Genomic DNA, 17,204 nt, shown 5'->3' with positions numbered 1-17,204 from the left:
GGGCTCCAAGCATCGGCTTTCCCCCCCGCAGATGACCAGAACCCACCTGCTTGTATTTTATTATTTCCCCTTCTCGTTGATATTACGACAGCGACGCCGGATTCTCACTGGACAGAATGCGGTATCGGCATTGACCAAAGGATTGGCAGACGGTCAAACGCAACGCCATCCGACTGCGCAACCAGCAGGATTTGACGGGGTTATGCAGCTCAACCCTCCCTTACGCAGTGTTTCATGGATATGCACACAGACTGCAAACAAAACAAAAAAAAGACGGATTGTACATCGCCTTGATTCTAGCATGGATCTCAAAAACGTTGATGACCATCGATATAATTATACGCTCGGTAGTCTTCTGTCATTGGTTCCACTGTGAAAATAAAGGGCATATAGTTAGTGCCTTGTAGCTCGTCTTGTTCCTCTGCCCTGATGCATTAACTCCAGCATCAATCTAATTGTTTGATAAGTTTGATAAGGCCATTGACATTCCTACTTCAGGGAGGCCATTTCCCCCATCGGCCATATATTCCATTTTGTAAGCCCAGCTGCCATCTCCTTACTGTAAGCAATGTCTAGCCAGGTTCACTCGTAGGCGTTTGGGGGTACATGGTGCCAACCCATAGCCAGCCAAGCAGCACCAGAGCGACGGCCCCCACGACGCACCGCACGCCATCGTCAAACGACAGGGTCGGGACACTGCATGCGCAGGGCCAGTTGCTTTCTTCGTCCTCTGATGGTGACAATGATGGTTCTGATGTGTGGGCGTAGCCTTCTGTATGAAGAGGTAGTAACCCGCCTCCGGATGGCCGCCGGCTTGGATAATATGTGCGATAGGGACCATGGATGCCCCTCTCGGCCTATGTTAATTGGGGGGTCAGTCTGTGCAGCTTCTTCGCAGTGGTAGCCCATTGATGGGACATTGGCCTTACTGGCGAGTCCATGTCAGTCGTTCGATCTTGGTAGGTAGGGTACTGAATCAGGGAGAGAGTAATGTATGTTAAGTATATATGACCGAGGTAGTAAGATTGTCCCCTATTGCAAAGAGAAAATGCGCCCACCATATCACTGATGTCATGATCTGGCCGACCCCTATTCGTTCTGTTTATTTGGTAATCCTTATGAGCTGCAATCTTTTTCAGGGAAATATTAAGCATTTCTGACGTGAGGCAGCAGAGCTTGCAGCTCTGAGACACTTCTTTATCGGGTCGTCATTGCCCCCCTGGGTAGGCCTTGGCTCGGACGTTGGCGAAACCCAATTCGAGCGGGACTTATTAACGGAAGAGCCCTCTCTCGAGCGAAGCGTCTTTTTTTTTTTTTTTTTTTTTTTTGTTGGCAGAAGACCTTGGAATTGCTTGAGTGAATGGTTATTCTTTCGTCATACAACCCATTGAACCCTACCGAGGTTCAGTACTCATGACCAACAAACATACTTACTTTTGGCACGTTTCGATGCGCCAGAGGAAGAAACGAAACATGTGTGGGATTCTCTCGCTCCGTGTTTTCGATCCATGAGTGACAAGAGCTCACAGGAACTCGAGCACAGTCACGGTGAAAAAGCTTATTGTGACCAACCCCCAGGCTTGTGTCAATATATTTCCAAGATGGATGTTCTATCAAGCCCCCTTTTCTGGGAGCGAGATGGCTTTCGTGCCGACATAGCCTTCAATAACGGGATCAAGAGACGGCGAAACTACCGACCTGACAATGAATTCGCAACGACGGCCTCGGTGGAATGACCCCTTGATTGATAAAACTGGCTTGTATAACTCAAAAGATTGCTCGAGACTGCGAAAGTCTTCTTCGGCAACCTCGCGCCGATATACGTTATAATCGTCGGACCCTCCGACCCGGTATTTGTCCCACTGGCGACCCCTGTGCCGTCGGGGCAGGCTCCGAGATTATCGCCGCCCCGCTTGCGGATAGTTCCAGCGGTATGGGGGTGGACAACCCGTATATATACAGTGGCCCACCGCTTGTCGACGGGGTGGGCTGCATCCTACCTCGACTTCTTGGCGCGTAGTGTTTTGTCAGTTTTGCGGCTGGAGATGGCTTCGCTCCGGCTACTTGCGCCTATGATAGGCTTTCTAAGCCACGCAGCAGCAGCAGCAGCAGCAACAGCAGGATCAGCGGCAGCGGCAACGACAGCAACAGCTTGTGCCTCTCTCAGCGGCCGGACCTTCTCAAATGGCACCGCGAACGTCACACTGGCGACGGATATGCCGCAAGGGGCAAATCTGTCCACCGTTGGATTGGCTGCCGATGGTCCCCCGACCAACGAACTACCCGGCTTCTGTCGCGTGGCTCTCAGTATACAGACAAGCCCCGAGAGCGCCGCCACGGCCGAGGTATGGCTCCCGCAACCTGACGCATGGAACGCACGGCTCCTAACCGTCGGCAATGGCGGTTTCGCGGGCAGCATCAACTACGCCGATGTCGCGTGGGGTCTGCGCAAGGGCTTCGCGACCACGTCAACCGACACGGGCCACGACACGGGCCACGACCCGAGCAGCCCCGGCGCCTCCTGGATGCTGCACTATCCCGAACGCACCATCGACTGGGCGCACCGCGCGCTGCACCTCTCCGTCGTGGCCGCGAAGCAGGTCGTCGCCGCGTACTACCGGGACGACAACCATACTACTCAAGCTGCTGCGGAGTCTGAGTCCCCCTCCCACTACTCGTACTACGCGGGCTGCTCGACGGGCGGGCGCCAGGGGCTCGCGGCGCTGCAGCGGTACCCGGCCGACTTTGACGGTGTGCTGGTTGGGTCGGCGATCCCGTGGCAGACGCACACGAGCGCCTGGCAGACGTATGCGGCGCTGCTGCAGTACCCGGCGTCGCGGTCGAGTTTTATACCCGCGGGCCTGTGGGCGAGTCTCGTCGCCCCCGCCGTTCTGGAGCAGTGCGATGTAGCGCTGGATGGCGTGGCGGACGGTATCATCATGGACCCTTCCCGATGTGCATTCCGGCCCGAGATTCTGCTCTGCGGCAAAACCGGAGGAAAAACGAACACCACCGTCAACACCGACTGTCTCACGCGAGACCAGGTACTCAACCTCAAGCGTCTATACCGGCCCTGGCTAACGAGCGACGGCCAACTAATCAACCCCGGCATCTCCCCCGGCGGCGAATCCGGCTTCGCCTCGCTCATGAACTCCGCCGAGCCCCTCTTCGGGCCCGAATTTTACCGCAACGCCGTCTACAACGACTCGTCCTGGGACTGGCGCACCCTGTCCGCCGCCGACGTCGCCTTCGCTGACGCCGTCAACCCGGGAGGCGCCAACGCGTACGACCCGGACCTGCGCCCGTTCGAGGCGCGCGGCGGCAAGGTCCTGCACTACCACGGCTACGCGGATCCGCTGATCCCGTCCCTGAACGCGGCGGCCTGGTACGACGAGGTCAACTACTTTTACGAGAGCGTGGTTGGGCGCGCGGGCGATGTGGATCGGTTTTATCGGCTCTTTATGGTTCCCGGGATGGGGCATTGTTCTGGCGGTGCCGGTGCTTGGGTGAGTCGTAATTAGCCTTGACTTCTCTTTGGAAGAGATGTATGCTGACAACGTATCCCCCCTTTCCAACAAACAGGCTCTAGACGGTGCAGGCCAAGGAGGCTTTCCCCTGTCAGCGAATGACTCGTCGCACTCGCTGCTCTACTCATTGGTTGATTGGGTTGAGAGTGCTGCCGGTGCTGCAACAAATATCAGCTCGGCCGTGAACGACCCCCTGAAACATCCTCGGCGCACGACAGGAAATGCACCGGAATCAATTATCGGGACCAAGTTCGTCAACGACACACCTTCTCTTGGGGTGAGTTTCACAAGGCCTATTTGCCGATGGCCGCAGACGGCAGTCTATAATGGCGTCGGGAATGTGGATGATGCGGCGAGCTGGTCGTGCCCTATTACCGGCATCTACTAGAGTTCAGGCGTCTCGCAGCACAGGCAATATCTAAACCCGAATTAACCATTAATGATAAACCAATGCTTAAACACACCTGAGTCGAAATTATTCTACGCTTACCTTCAGCTGTCCGCGCTGTTTACCCTTAAGCAGTTATGCTACTCAAGAATGCGATACTGATGCATCAATGCGATGCTCAAGATGGCCCGTTCTCCCGCTCCCAATAAGTCATTAGATAATGCCTTGTTTAAGTGAGAGTCCCCGATTATACTATAGATGTCGGTACGATACTAGGGCTTATTCTCATGCCGTGTGTTACACACCAGTATCGTATTGGTACTATAGATGTGCTGCGCCAAGATTCTTCATCAAGATACGATATACGGCGCCTGCATAGGCGCACCAAAAGAAAGGGGTGCCTCGAACGAGAGTGAGAAATTAGTTCCACAATTCTAAACCCAGCACCGCTATCATGTAAATAGCCACCCGACTCTTCGCGACGTACATGTCTATAAGTAGCCAGAACACACTATACTGCCTGGACCTATCAATCCTTCTCGGTCTTTCCAATAGTGCCAACCCTCCTCATCCCTACGATACTTATAATCAACACTGTCGCGGAGCTTGCGAATATGGTCCAGAACGCGGCACGGTAGCCGTCCATCGTTGCCGTCTTTCCCTCGGCATTGGAGTGCTCCGTGACCGATGCCGCAATCGCAGCAGTTACGGCAAGGCCAACAGCGTTACCAAACTGCGCGACTTCGTTGAAGACACCGCCAGCAAGCGATTGGATCTCGGCCGGGAAAGCGTCTGATATGAGTAGATTGGAAACGCTGAAAAGGACTACAAACAATGGTTAGTTGAGGTTCATATTCATTCGTTTTATTATGTTTTCTTTTCGCCGTAACGAGGGAAGCTCTTACCCCAGGGGTTGACGGGACAGAGGAATAATGCCCAAAATGGTCTAAACCAATAGTTCTCGAGTTCACCCACGGTGGCCATGAGAGCCGGTGAAATGAGAGTGATGCAAGTGGAGACGACCACAAGTGTTATAACCTTGACCCGCGAGATGATGTAGACCAGGACGATATTGACGGATGTCCCCATGACGATCTGTGAGAAATATCGGATAGAGGACTGGAGAGAGCCGATAAGCCCTGGACCTCTTGGAAGCTAGCGTGTGGTGTTGTGTCAGCAAATACATTCACGACTCAAGGCATGTATAGTCTAGAGGCAGCGGGACATACTACAAGGTGGTGAAATATTCGATGCCGTTCAGCGAGGACCAGCAGAAGAAGACACATAGGCAGGCCGATGTGAAAGAGGCCTTACGCCATAGCCGGTTGGGTATAAGTGCCGGCTTTCCCACCTGAACTTGGCGACGCATCCATAGGGGGAAGGCTACAAGAAGCAGGATCGACACGACGAGGAGGACTATTTGAGCGGGTTTCTTCACGTTGCGCCAATCCGATGTAATCATGGCAAGCACATACACTGCAGGTTTCCGATTAGCCTGGGTCCTGTACGGAGACGCTGGCTCGAAAGTACGAGCTTGTGTAAGAGAGTAAGGGGATTTTTCTTTCCGTTTCACAGTGTTCACTTACTCAATAAGGCCAAAGCAACGCTAAGGATAAGTACCCCTACCCAATCGACATCTTCACGGAGACGACGCGCCCACGTCTTCTTAGACGGATGCCGGACGTCTGGGAGGGACCAAACCGAAATGACAGAGATGACGAAGTTCACCATGGCCATGATCCAGTATGCCCAGCGCCAGCCGATGGTGTCGGTGAAGATACCACCGAGCACGAGGCCCAGCGCGTAGCCAAGCGGCTGGGCCATGCCGCTCATGGCGAACGCCGTGTTGCGCCAGTGGCCCTTGGGGAAGGTATTGGTGATGAGGCTGACGCTCGTGGGCAGGCACATGGCCATGGCGATGCCCAAACAGGTCCGGAACATGATGACCTGGATACCCGTGACGGAGAAGCCGAGGGCGACGGTGAAGACGACGAACAGGAAGCTGCCCACGACCCAGACGCGCTTGGGTCCCAGGATGTCGGCGAAGGAACCGAAGACGTGCAGGAGACACCCCGCCGCGAGGGCGTAGACGGCTGCGGGCCAAAGCATCTAACAAAGCTCGGTGTCAATATTGCCTTTCTCATGTTCCAGGGGGATGTGTGTGACACTGCAAGAAGATACACCACAAGAAAAGACCAGACTGGAGACTCTGCTTACCAGACTAGTGGACAAGCCGACGTCCTTGGCGATGCGCGGAAGTGCCGCGATGAGGATCCCCGAGCCCATTGTGTTTAGAAAGTTGATACCGGCGAGGGTGGTGATGACGCCCACTCCTTTTGTCTTGGATACTCTCATCTGGAGAAGCGGAGGCGAGCCATCCTGGCCGGAGGGAATCGACTGGGCCTCCTCGTCGGTGGTAGTTCCTGGATGTTCATTGTAACTCGATTGCGGGTTCGATTTTTCCGTTACAGCGGGAAACAAATCGTCTTTGGATGTCTTTTTGTCCATGTTGTTTATGAGGTCCTATTGCAGCTTTGTGGAACAAAGAACGAAAGGCTCGAAACAGAAGAACTGAAGCTAGTCGATGCCTCGTCTCCAGCATTTATCAGGAACTTCTTGGACACATGGGGGAGAGATGATTGCTGTCTCTTTTATGACTAACATTGAAGGTGGGTGACATATTGGATATTACCCAATCCTCCCATCTCCTTGTCGTCCTAGACCCGCCCATGTTCAATGTCACACCAAACAAAAGAGTGCGATGGATGAGGCGAGGTTTCTGGTCGAGCAGGTCACGGTGGAGTCTATTCTGCTAAGGGAAGGTGCGCAACGAGGGGGCAAAGTCAAAGCAATAGACTTCTGCTTGGCCGACGATGGACGCCCCAATGAGGAGTAAGACCACTTCGAAAAGCGATACGTATAGTCCGGGTTGGAGATCCATCAGTGGACAGAAGCATGTTCCTCTGTACACCACCATGTCCCCTTTCGGCGAATTCGTATATGATAGGCAAACATTGCATGCAACTGAGCGGCGCGGCCTGGTTTGGCTCAGATACATCGTCCCCAGGCGGTTGGGGTCGGGTATTGGAAACTGCCAATTCTCGGAGATGCTCTGGGTATGAAAAGTTCCGGTTGGTGGTTGATGTACGATTTCACGCAATGAAATATAGGACGATGCCGCATGTGGACGTGTAACCACAGACACGATACGACACGACAGGACTATGTATCGGTGTAACGCAAATGCGATGATACATACATGCCCGCACTGCAGATATTACCAAAATAGTAAACTACCTTGTCTATACATTGATCTACTAAGTTGCATTGGTTTAGTTCACATCGCCTCGATCAGGGGACGTGGGATGTCTTCCTTGGCAGCTGCGCCTGGCTGGAGGTACAGTATGATGATGCGAGGAAGGAAGGACAGGGGTTGGATAAGTGCATTGCATACATGTATGTACTTACTTGTTTAATGCATATTTGGAATCTCGTTAGGTATCCTCATGCAACGTACATACCCAACGTATAAGCCAAGCTGACTCATCCATGATGACGGTTCCTCCCAAGACCGTTGACGAGCGAGAATACTTAAAGCCAACACATTGTAAGCCCAACCTGCAGAAAGTAGGACACCATCACGATTTGTATTGATTGCTCCATCCTACCCCAAAAACTTCTGAAGAGCCCACACAAGGCAGACAAGGCAACGACTCGAGGCCAATAACACAACAACACCAGATCAAAATGGGTTCACCCAGTACCGATAAGATAATTCTTTATACCAACCACACATGCACATGTACGTCGCCGCCCACTGTACCACTCACTCTCCCCGTTCCGGAACTTAGTAGCCTGACCATGTTGACCAGGGGCCAACCGCGCTGACGTCGTACTGGCCGAACTGGGGGTCCCCTTCGAGGAGAGAATCATCAACGTCGATGGGCCGCGGCCCCCGGAGTTCTTGAAGATCAACCCTCGCGCGCTGGTGCCCGTCTTGATATGGAACGACAAGATCATCATCGAGTCGGCCATCGTCTGCCAGTTCCTCGTGGACGTGTACCCTTCGCACCTGTGCCCACCCCCACGACCGCGGAGGGGGCCCTCCGCCGCGCCAGCATGTCCTTCTTCACCGATGCGTACTGGAGCAAGTTCCATACCACCCTGTTCAGGCTCTTCGAGTCCACCACTGCATCCGATGAGGAGCAGGTGGTCGACGAGGCTGTGCAGGGATTGGTTCGGGAGGTCGAACCGCTATTGGGGGACGCCGCCCCCTTCTTCGGGAAGAGCCAGCGGCTTACCCTTGCCGAGGTGAGTGAAACCCAAGCACAGGGGGTGGACAGGGACCCCGGTCTTACGTACATACCTTAAGTCGAGTTCCTCCGTCGATTTACTCCGACTTTATACCATGGACTGGCTTCTGTTATTTGCTGTCGTTGTTGATGCTGATGTTCGATGAGCAGGTCATCACCGGCCCATTCGTCATTCGGGCCGTCACACTGTCCAAGCACGGGGTCTATCCCACCAGTCTGAACCGCCTGATCGAGGACAAGGCGCCCAACTTCCACAAGTGGGCGATCGCCGTTTCTAACCATCCCAGCATCACCGCCGTCTTCGACGAGCAGGTCCACGTTGCCCGCTCGCGCGCTAAGCGCGACCGCATGCGGAAGGCTGCCGGCCTGGCCCAATGAGGGTTTACGGCCGGCCCTGGTTGGATAGTCAAACTACATTTGGGAACTTTCCCAAAACAGCCTTCTGCACCTCGGGATGGCAGATCCCCTGTACCGGCGCGCGTGTGATACACGGGAAACCGTACATAGGCGAGGGGGATCTTGATGGAGGGTCGGTAATCAAAGAGAGTTCAGTGATCGCTCGTCCTTGTATTGCAGCGGCTATGTGATTTGATGACTGTGAAGTCTTGCTACCAATACCCCATCGTCTAAAATATACACGGCAGCGAGCGTTACATCCTGAGCCCCCATCACCTGCACCTTGCCTGCTTGCCTTGCCTACCCGTCCAAGATATGCATTAGACCCTTCTCTATCTATCTACTCGGCAACCTCGGGGAGTTGCACCCGGGGCTTTTCTCCAAGTCTGCCCCGAATCTCTTTCTCGATTCGTGCCAGGTCGCCCTGGTCCTGACCGCCCCACACGATATCCGCCATGTGCGAGCCGTCGTTGTCACCACCATCTTGGCTCTCATCTATGGTCGCAGTGGCGGTAACGACAACACGCCCACTCTGTACCAGGGTGTACAGCCGCTCATAGATCTCGTCCGCGTGCGCCGCCTTGTACTCGAACGCGGCGAACTGAGCCAGCGGCAGCCCGCGGCGCTCCCAGAAGTGGCCCGCCATGAAGCAGATGGGCATGGACCCGGTGAAGCGTGCGTTGAGGTCCACGACGAACTGCTCGCCGTCGCGGTGCTTGTCGACGACGATGTCGATGCCCGCCCAGCCCACGAAGGACTCGGGCAACTTCCGTGTCGTGTCCCGCAGCGTCGAACGCACGTAGTCCCCCAGCCGCGCCTGCGCGCTGTAGTCGATGTACCCGCCCACCCACTTGCCGCCCGCCGTCAGCGTCTGGATCGTCACGCCCAGGATCAGCGGGTCCTCGCGGTCGTGCGCCGTCCCCGGCGCGCCCACTAGGAAGTGCACTGCGAGGTCCTCGGCTAGGTCCACGTAGTCTGATACGAGTACCTCGCCCACGCCGCGGCGCTGATACGTCGCCAGGGCTGCGAGCGTCGACTCGCGCTCGGCTTCGTTGCGTACTAGGTAGGTACCGAAGCCGCAGCCGGCGCGGCAGAGCTTGACTACGAAGGGGACGGGCCGGGTGTGGAAGAGCGATGATGACGAGGCCGAGGTAAGGTCCGTCGTCTGTAGGTCCACGATGATGGAGGGGGCGTGCGCATACCGGAAGTCACGAGGTACTTCTTGGAGTTGATGTTGTAGGCCTCCTGCGGGTCGATAAGACAGTCGTGCTCCTTCATCCAGCCTTGCGGCCTCCAGAATAGCAGCTTCTTGTTCTTATTTTCCGTGCCGTTGGCCTCCCTATCTTAGTCTTAGTTGTCATGCCTCGGAGCTGCTCAGATACCGGGCCTTTGTCTAGATCCACGAGCCGGGGTATGTGCCGCTGGCTCGGGTGCAGCTGCGAGAGCGCGGTCTTCATGCCCTTGGCCGTGATGTTAGGCCCGAAGAAGAGCACCTCCATGTTCCCGAGTCCCCAGGCCCGCCGTAGCGGCTTGAGTCCCAGAATGACCTTCCTCAGACGTTCCTGCTCCGCCGGGTCGTCCGAGAACGGCACCGGCTCCTCGTCCTCGGGCCAGGTGATCTCCCGCGGGAAGTTCGCGTGGAGATCCAGGTGGCCGAAGACACAGTACATGGTCACGATGAAGGCGCCATGTATGCCGTTCTCGCGGTACAAGTCCGCTAGCGTCGTGTCTAAGTGCACGCCGGGTAACTTGGGAATGATCATGGTGACGTAACGCCTCGTACCACGTGAGACTGAGAAGGTGTGAAGGTGTATTGGAAATTGAAGTTCTATTACAAGCAATTTCGTCGCATTTTAATGGACAAGGTCTCTTTCTCTCCCCTTGCGTCCTTCAAAGGATCGTCCCGGAGATCAACTAGATCCTTCTTGAGAATCTGTGCCGCAACGATGCTTTCGCAGTCATCTTGTTTGACGCTGACATGACAGAACGTCGATTTCTCTGTTCACATGACCCCGGGCTCGCTTACATCACGTCAGCTAACGACGATATGTCGGTGAGGCTCAAAGTTGACATTTTCCCAAGGTCTCTCTCCTGCTCACCTCAAAGTCAAGATTCGTCACCCACTGCTTTGGTGGCTGGTTCCCGAAATCCGAGGACGGCGAATCCTTCCTAGCCGTTCACCGGTCTGTGTTTTCCCGGCAGCGCGGTCCGAACCCTGCCGTTCGCAAAGTGTTGCCCTCGTACAAGAGGGGGGCTTGGCTCCGACGTGGGGCCAACCCATGATTGGACCGCGTGCGCCGGGGTCTGTTATACGTTATTTGCCCAATGCGGCAAGACGTCTAGGGAACCAGGTTTGCGGAGGATCTACAAGACTAGGGACTGTAAGCAGGCAGGCAAAGTTGTATACACTCAGGGCCCCCGAATCCGGCTCCCCCTATCGCTCCATTGTGTTTATGCCAGGGTCATCCAGGCCACCTAGTCCGGAGAAAGATCGGCGACTGCTGCAGGCACTTCTCTATCTTCCCCCATATGCAAAGCGCAAGGCAACGGAATCCTTATCACATTTCAGTATTGGTACCAAGCGATCCGGGGCATCTCGCGTGTTGGTTCAGCTATCCTACGCCGCTGGGCTCCATAGATAGGATTCAATTCCCCAGCTGGACAACCCAAACAGGTCGAGCCACTCTCGCGAACTATTTCCCCAGATTCGCGGCCGGGGGCTGTTTTGTTGGTAAGTTGTTCGTCGTGCCTCTATATGCATGTTGGTTCACAGTGCTAGGGGTAACTTGCATATGCATCTACCCCGAACTGCACCCACCACCCGAGCAAATCTGCCAGGCTCGATAGTTTGGCCACAGGGTCCCGTGCCACATTGGCGCTATCGTATTTTTATGAGCGCTTATATCATTGGTTAATATCTTTCAGGTAGGACTTTTTGGCCAAGAAAGCTATCAGGAGTGTTTGTGTTGGTTGCGGGGATGATCACATTATCAAAATAGGGGGCCCTTTTCTCCATTTAGGTGGCTGGTACACCATATTTCCAGCCCGTTAGTCTTGTAAACTACTGTAGGAAAGTTCCCATTTCCAAAAACAAACTATTATAATGTAGCACCAGTACTGATGAGAATTGTGGAATGCTGCATCTGACGTCTTTGCTATCTCTAAAGGGGGTGTGAACGGGTGTAGCCCTATCTTGGAGATGCAAGCCAGAGCGTACGATTGAATAAGACCCTGATGGCACTCCTTTGGCACAGATTATCAAACTCAAAATGAAGTTTCCCGGTCTTTTCGAAATAACGATGCTTCATTTCTGTTTTTATAGTTGTGATTCGTGGCTGCTCTTCGAATACCCGGGGCTAGAGGAATAGGAATGAATAGATGCGAAAACAAGTCCTACCCAAGAGCCGACTCGGCATTTACTCTTGGAGACCTATCAACGTAGAGCATGCACCACTCACTGCCGAGAGAAAAAGATGGAAAAAAGAGAGATAATATATCTATACCTATTGGCTGAGCACTAGGAGGTAGTGTACGGCCTTGTGTATCAGGTTCCTATTAGTCAGTTTACCGTGGGCTTCTGATCGGTGATAGATAGCAGAGCGGTAAATAGCATGTTTGTAAAGTTCCTCGTAGGTTTCTACGACCACGTTAGGCGCCCGCTGTGACGACAGTACGGGCTACGTCTTCTATGCCAGGGAAGCCTGGCCCCGTGATCAAATGAAGTCTTATCATGTCGTCGACTACAGAGGCGGTTCGGATACCGGCAAGTACAAAGCGAATGCCGACTACGACAGGAGAATGATCATGAACGTCCTCCACTACGCTGAGCCCTGGCCATTCATGTTGGGGGCGCCCGTCACAGAGTCTGCCGCGAGGTCTTCTATGGTCCATTTGGCCGCTACGCGGCTCACGCCCCATGGGACGCTTCATCGCCACCCCGCATCGACGACCGTGGGCCACCCATCACATCTTTGATTGTGCGGGCCTGGGACGACATTGACGGCATCCTGACCAAGCAGGGCCGGCCAGTCATGGGGTAGCTGGCAGGGATCTTCTATCGGCGGCGCGCCGAAACAGCTCGACCTCCAGGCTGACGAGTTCATCCAATCGTTTGAGGTTACGTACGGCCATAAGCTAGGTAAACTCAAGTTTGTCACCGATAAGGATCGGTCCATCGAGAATGGGGATGCGCGCCATGCCACCATTCGTGACAAGGTCGAGCTTACTGGCTACGAGTTGACGAGTATCATCGTTACCAATTACGAATCTCACACTCCTCCCGGCTGCGAGGGGGTCATATTCGGGTTCAGGTTAGCACTCACAGACTCTTCGCGAAACTAGCGAACGAGATCAACAATGAGCCGACCACCTCATGGAAACGGACGGCAGCTTTCGATATTGGTGGGTGTGGGTGGGCTTGTTCATTTAACATGAACCATCATTTTATACTACTGGACGCTCATTACAGGGTTACCCTTTTTCGATATATTTGTGGCCTATATTAATATTTTAGAGCTTTCGTTACTAGACTGATAAATATAGATGATGTTTGACATTACGAGCCAGTGTTCGAAATGAAAGACTTCAGGTTTGAATCTGTTTCGAGAAACTAGTATAACCATATTTAAACCCCGTTAGTCGTTTAGGGGTAGTGAGTACGTTTCCCGCCATGTAATTTGTCGGTAGATAGATAACAGAGACCTTCAGAGCATCAAGCCAAGACCGCGTTTCAATCTCTGAAATGACGGATAGGAGCAGACTTGAAGTTGTTCATCTCGAGGAATCCAAGCTGGGCGTATTTGCAGCCGCCGCAGGCTTAACGTCAACGTCATTGGTGATATAGCAAGAAAACCACGCTTGTATGACTCTTGGTAAAAGGACCGGCTCTTGTAGGTGCTTAACTCGATATGACGCTTCTTGATCATTGCACGGGTCGTGGTAGATTGACAAGTTCCCCGGGTTCCCGTGCGAAGGATGGGCCATAGCTGCCAATGGGGCAACACTATCCACCCACTGCACGTGTTGAGGCCGGCCAATGCGTGAATACTTACCGTTGAGTCTTGTCTTGGAACAGTGAGGTGCTCAGGTGCTGCCAGCTATGACTCTGCAAACTTGGGCGTACAACCTGTGCAGCTACCAGCTGCTGCTCAGCGATACGTTTAGCAAATTGTATCTCCATGAAGGCTCCCCGCTAGGTACGTACCTGAGCAATGGTCTGTGTTGAAGGAACCATGGCTCACATTTCGCAGTGAATTTGTCTCCACGCTACGGTTCGTATATTGGCTTGGTTGGTCGTTATTCATGCTCTCTCATATACTCCGCTCAACTAGATACTATAGGCAGGCTAAACTTCAATAAGCAATTAATCTCTAAACAGCTTCGTAAATCCATCCGCAGGGGCTGCAGCCAATTTCTCTCGTCGTACTTGGTGCCTTCGCCCTCTATGACGTGGAAGGTGTAGATGATGCGGCCCTTCTGGCTTAGGTTCTTCTCGCTCTTGTGCAGCAGGTTGCCGTGGATCAGGACCAAATCACCGGCCTTGACCTCGCCCATGACGTACTCGTCCGTCTCCTTGGCCCCGCCCTGCAGGTGCTCGCCGTACTCCTCCGCGTTGGGGAACTTGGGCCCCTGGTTGTCCATGAACGTCGTACCCTTGCCCTCGGCGTCCCGTACGAAGCGCTGCTTTACAGGGGCCCAGCGGTGGCTGCCGGGCAGGAAACTCAGGCAGCCGTTCTCGACCGTCGCATCCTCAAGAGCGTACCAGAATCCCACGGCGCTTGGCGGATCCGTATAGAGAAATGTGCTGTCTTGGTGCGGCGGGACGGCGCCGCCAATCTCGGGCTGCTTGCAGATGACCATGCTCTGGAGTACGCGGGGGTCCTTGAATCCCAGAGAGCGCGCCGCGGCCGCCGGGTGCGACTCCTTACGCCCGGCCTCGACCGAGCCGCCCGTGGTGCCAGCGCCCAGTAGGTCCGGGTTGTAGACAGGGTCGAGCAGGGCTGCGAAGGGCGGGGACAGGGCGTGGAGGTAGTGGCCGATCTTGTTGATGGCGCGGGCCTTGGGCTTGGTGAGCTCGCCCGTCTCGGGGCTGAAGGCGTCCTCCTCGAAGAAGAAGCGGACCTTGTCGCCCGAGTCGAGGAAGTAGTCGTTGCCGACGTGGGCCGACCGCTCGCCCGTGCTGAACTTGGTCATCGGGTGGTCGGCGAGCGAGAAGTCCTCGAGCATCGTGTGGGTCTCGTCGAGCAGCGCCTTGACCGTTGTCGGCGGCAGCGCGTTCGGGACGATCAGGTAGCCGTCGCGGTGGAAAGCCTCGAGCTGCGACGGCTTCAGACCGCCGTAGGGCCCGTGGGGGCTGTCCTCGGCTGTGGTTGTCATGGTGGCAGGTTCCGAAGGTGCTTCGTGGGGAGGCCTGTCGGAAAAGCGCGAAACACCGCCGAAGAGGAGATCGTCCTGCATTGGTCTCGGATATGTCTAAGGAAATGGGCGAAACACGCGCGCCGTACGTTATCGGGATGTTCGTACTTTCGGGTTGGGCTGACGCGGGGCAGGCGGTTATTGTCCAGGTCAAATACGGTTCTCCACTGAGGGGTACCTACCTGCCGTCGCCCCCTGTACGCCCCTGTACAACGTATGCGACATGAACGAGACTGTGCCCAGATAGCTCTTGCTGCGTGCTGTGGCACAGTGTCATTCGTTTGCGCTCCCACACTGCATGTGCCTAATCCAGCTTGCTTCATTTCATTGTCGGCCAAGCCGTTTGATCCTATTTCTTCCCATATTCATTCATTTTCTTGGTCACATTATAGGATCACTGTAATTACCGAACGAACGCAGTCTCGTCTTTGAAGGGTACGAACATCCAGAGCTCACATGTATTCTTGGACAGCAAGCAGTATGGCGTCAACCAACGAGGTCCTCGCAGGACCCCCAGCCCCTGAGATCTTGGACGACCGCATATGGGTCGATGGCTGTTGGGACTTCTTCCACCACGGCCACGCCGGTGCCATGCTGCAAGCCCGTCAGCTTGGCACCGAGCTATACGTTGGTGTGCACTCGGATGAAGACATACTCGACAACAAAGGACCTACGGTCATGACTTTGCAGGAACGGTAGGGCAGCATCTTCCGACTTACGATCCCGCGTGAAAGCCATTGCTGATGACCTGTGGTTTCTACGCTCTGAAGACTAGCTGCGGTTGATGCCTGTCGCTGGGTCACGAAGTCTGTCTCACATGCACCCTACGTAACGCAGCTGGACTTCATCAGCCACTTCGGTTGCAAATACGTGGTCCACGGCGATGATATCACGTCGGACAGCAGCGGCGAGGACTGCTATCGGTTTGTGAAGGCAGCTGGACGATTCAAGGTCGTTAAGAGAACCCCGAGTATCTCCACCACCGACCTGGTTGGCCGGATGCTACTTTGCACCCGGACGCATTTCATCAAGTCACTGGAGAAAGTCCTTTCCGGCGATGAGGGCCATGGGACCGAATCCGAGAGGAAGACCGAAGGCGACGCCATGTCGAAGCGCATCCAGCAGTACGCTACTGACGCATCTGGCAAGAACCCGGGCGCCGATGTCTGGTTCTGGTCCGCTTCCCAGGCCGCAAAAGCCGAGGCCGGGGAGGAAGAGAAGGGATCCTTCCGTCAGTTCCTGAAAGGAGCCGGACCTCAGCCAGGACAAAGAGTCGTGTACGTCGACGGTGGATTCGATTTATTTTCCAGTGGACATATCGAGTTTCTCCGTCTTGTCGTCGAGGCTGAAGAGAGCCTGGCCCGGAAAGAGGGATGGTACGACCAGCAAGCCGTTGATGAGCGCAAGGGAAAAGGCGGCGACTATGGCCCCGTGTTCTTGGTGGCAGGAGTCCACGACGATGAGGTCATCAACCAGTGGAAAGGGGTCAACTACCCCATCATGAACATCTACGAGCGAAGCTTATGTGTCCTACAATGCCGGGTATGTTTGCCAAAAATTTTACATCACACAGCCCATTCGAATAACTAACATATGGATCTCAGCATGTCAATGCGGTCATCTATGGCGCTCCTTTCTCGCCTACCAAGGCATACCTCGTCGCATCCCCATGGGGAACGCCCGACGCCGTTTACCACGGTCCAACATCCTTCATGCCGCTATCATATGACCCCTATGAAGCCCCCAAGCAGATGGGCATCTTCCAGGAGATCTCCCAGCATCTTTTCCAAGGTGTTAATGCTGGTACAATTGTTCAGCGCATCATGGAGAGTCGCGCCTTGTACGAGGAGCGACAGAGGAAGAAGGGCATGAAGGCCACCGTTGAGGGTGCTGCACGAGAGCGGGAGATACTGGAGGAGGAGCAGCGCCGTAAGGAGGAGAACATGTCGAAGTCATAAAAAGTGAACAATGGTCCAATTTAGGAGCAACCAACCGGAGGCCCCGACAAGGATACGAAGACCCTTCAACAGGAACACATGGCGGGTAGGGATCCGGATCAGAACCGATCAGCCCTTCAACCAGTAATAGAATAAACAATATACCCCAGGCTTCTGCCTAGACCCCCCCTGAACTGACGGTAGAAATATTTTACCGGCATCTCCGCGG

The 17,204-nt window shown here is 54.6% G+C and overlaps 7 protein-coding genes across 7 annotated transcripts; 4 read left to right on the top strand and 3 right to left on the bottom strand.

Moving 5' to 3' along the window:
- Positions 1-2,045: 2,045 nt before the first annotated feature.
- PG997_003044 (feruloyl esterase B-2) lies at positions 2,046-3,915 on the top strand (the record flags this gene model as incomplete). The annotated part of the gene is made up of 2 exons (XM_066807359.1): positions 2,046-3,506; positions 3,583-3,915. 2 exons carry the CDS (start codon positions 2,046-2,048, stop codon positions 3,913-3,915), a joined length of 1,794 nt encoding a protein of 597 aa, XP_066670977.1.
- Positions 3,916-4,444: 529 nt separating this feature from the next.
- Positions 4,445-6,423, bottom strand: PG997_003043 (uncharacterized protein; the record flags this gene model as incomplete). The annotated part of the gene is made up of 5 exons (XM_066807358.1): positions 4,445-4,740; positions 4,821-5,062; positions 5,148-5,391; positions 5,502-6,008; positions 6,138-6,423. 5 exons carry the CDS (start codon positions 6,421-6,423, stop codon positions 4,445-4,447), a joined length of 1,575 nt encoding a protein of 524 aa, XP_066670976.1.
- Positions 6,424-7,662: 1,239 nt separating this feature from the next.
- On the top strand, positions 7,663-8,606 carry PG997_003042 (glutathione S-transferase; the record flags this gene model as incomplete). The annotated part of the gene is made up of 4 exons (XM_066807357.1): positions 7,663-7,717; positions 7,788-7,972; positions 8,014-8,226; positions 8,379-8,606. 4 exons carry the CDS (start codon positions 7,663-7,665, stop codon positions 8,604-8,606), a joined length of 681 nt encoding a protein of 226 aa, XP_066670975.1.
- A 358-nt stretch (positions 8,607-8,964) lies between these two features.
- On the bottom strand, positions 8,965-10,387 carry PG997_003041 (uncharacterized protein; the record flags this gene model as incomplete). Its single annotated transcript, XM_066807356.1, has 3 exons — positions 8,965-9,789; positions 9,837-9,959; positions 10,007-10,387. The coding sequence occupies 3 exons, from the start codon at positions 10,385-10,387 to the stop codon at positions 8,965-8,967; spliced, it is 1,329 nt and encodes a 442-aa protein (XP_066670974.1).
- A 1,954-nt stretch (positions 10,388-12,341) lies between these two features.
- Positions 12,342-12,599, top strand: PG997_003040 (uncharacterized protein; the record flags this gene model as incomplete). The annotated part of the gene is made up of 1 exon (XM_066807355.1): positions 12,342-12,599. One exon carries the CDS (start codon positions 12,342-12,344, stop codon positions 12,597-12,599), a length of 258 nt encoding a protein of 85 aa, XP_066670973.1.
- Positions 12,600-13,946: 1,347 nt separating this feature from the next.
- On the bottom strand, positions 13,947-14,999 carry PG997_003039 (phytanoyl- dioxygenase protein; the record flags this gene model as incomplete). The annotated part of the gene is made up of 1 exon (XM_066807354.1): positions 13,947-14,999. One exon carries the CDS (start codon positions 14,997-14,999, stop codon positions 13,947-13,949), a length of 1,053 nt encoding a protein of 350 aa, XP_066670972.1.
- Positions 15,000-15,518: 519 nt separating this feature from the next.
- On the top strand, positions 15,519-16,996 carry PG997_003038 (uncharacterized protein; the record flags this gene model as incomplete). The annotated part of the gene is made up of 3 exons (XM_066807353.1): positions 15,519-15,733; positions 15,809-16,580; positions 16,643-16,996. 3 exons carry the CDS (start codon positions 15,519-15,521, stop codon positions 16,994-16,996), a joined length of 1,341 nt encoding a protein of 446 aa, XP_066670971.1.
- Between the last annotated feature and the right edge of the window lie 208 nt (positions 16,997-17,204).

The sequence above is a fragment of the Apiospora hydei genome, assembly GCF_038363865.1.
Source record: "Apiospora hydei strain CBS 114990 chromosome Unknown utg000004l_segment0_segment0, whole genome shotgun sequence".
NCBI lineage: Eukaryota > Fungi > Ascomycota > Sordariomycetes > Amphisphaeriales > Apiosporaceae > Apiospora > Apiospora hydei.
The sequence above is the reverse complement of the archived record's forward strand: the minus strand, read 5'-3'. Positions and strand labels throughout refer to the sequence as shown.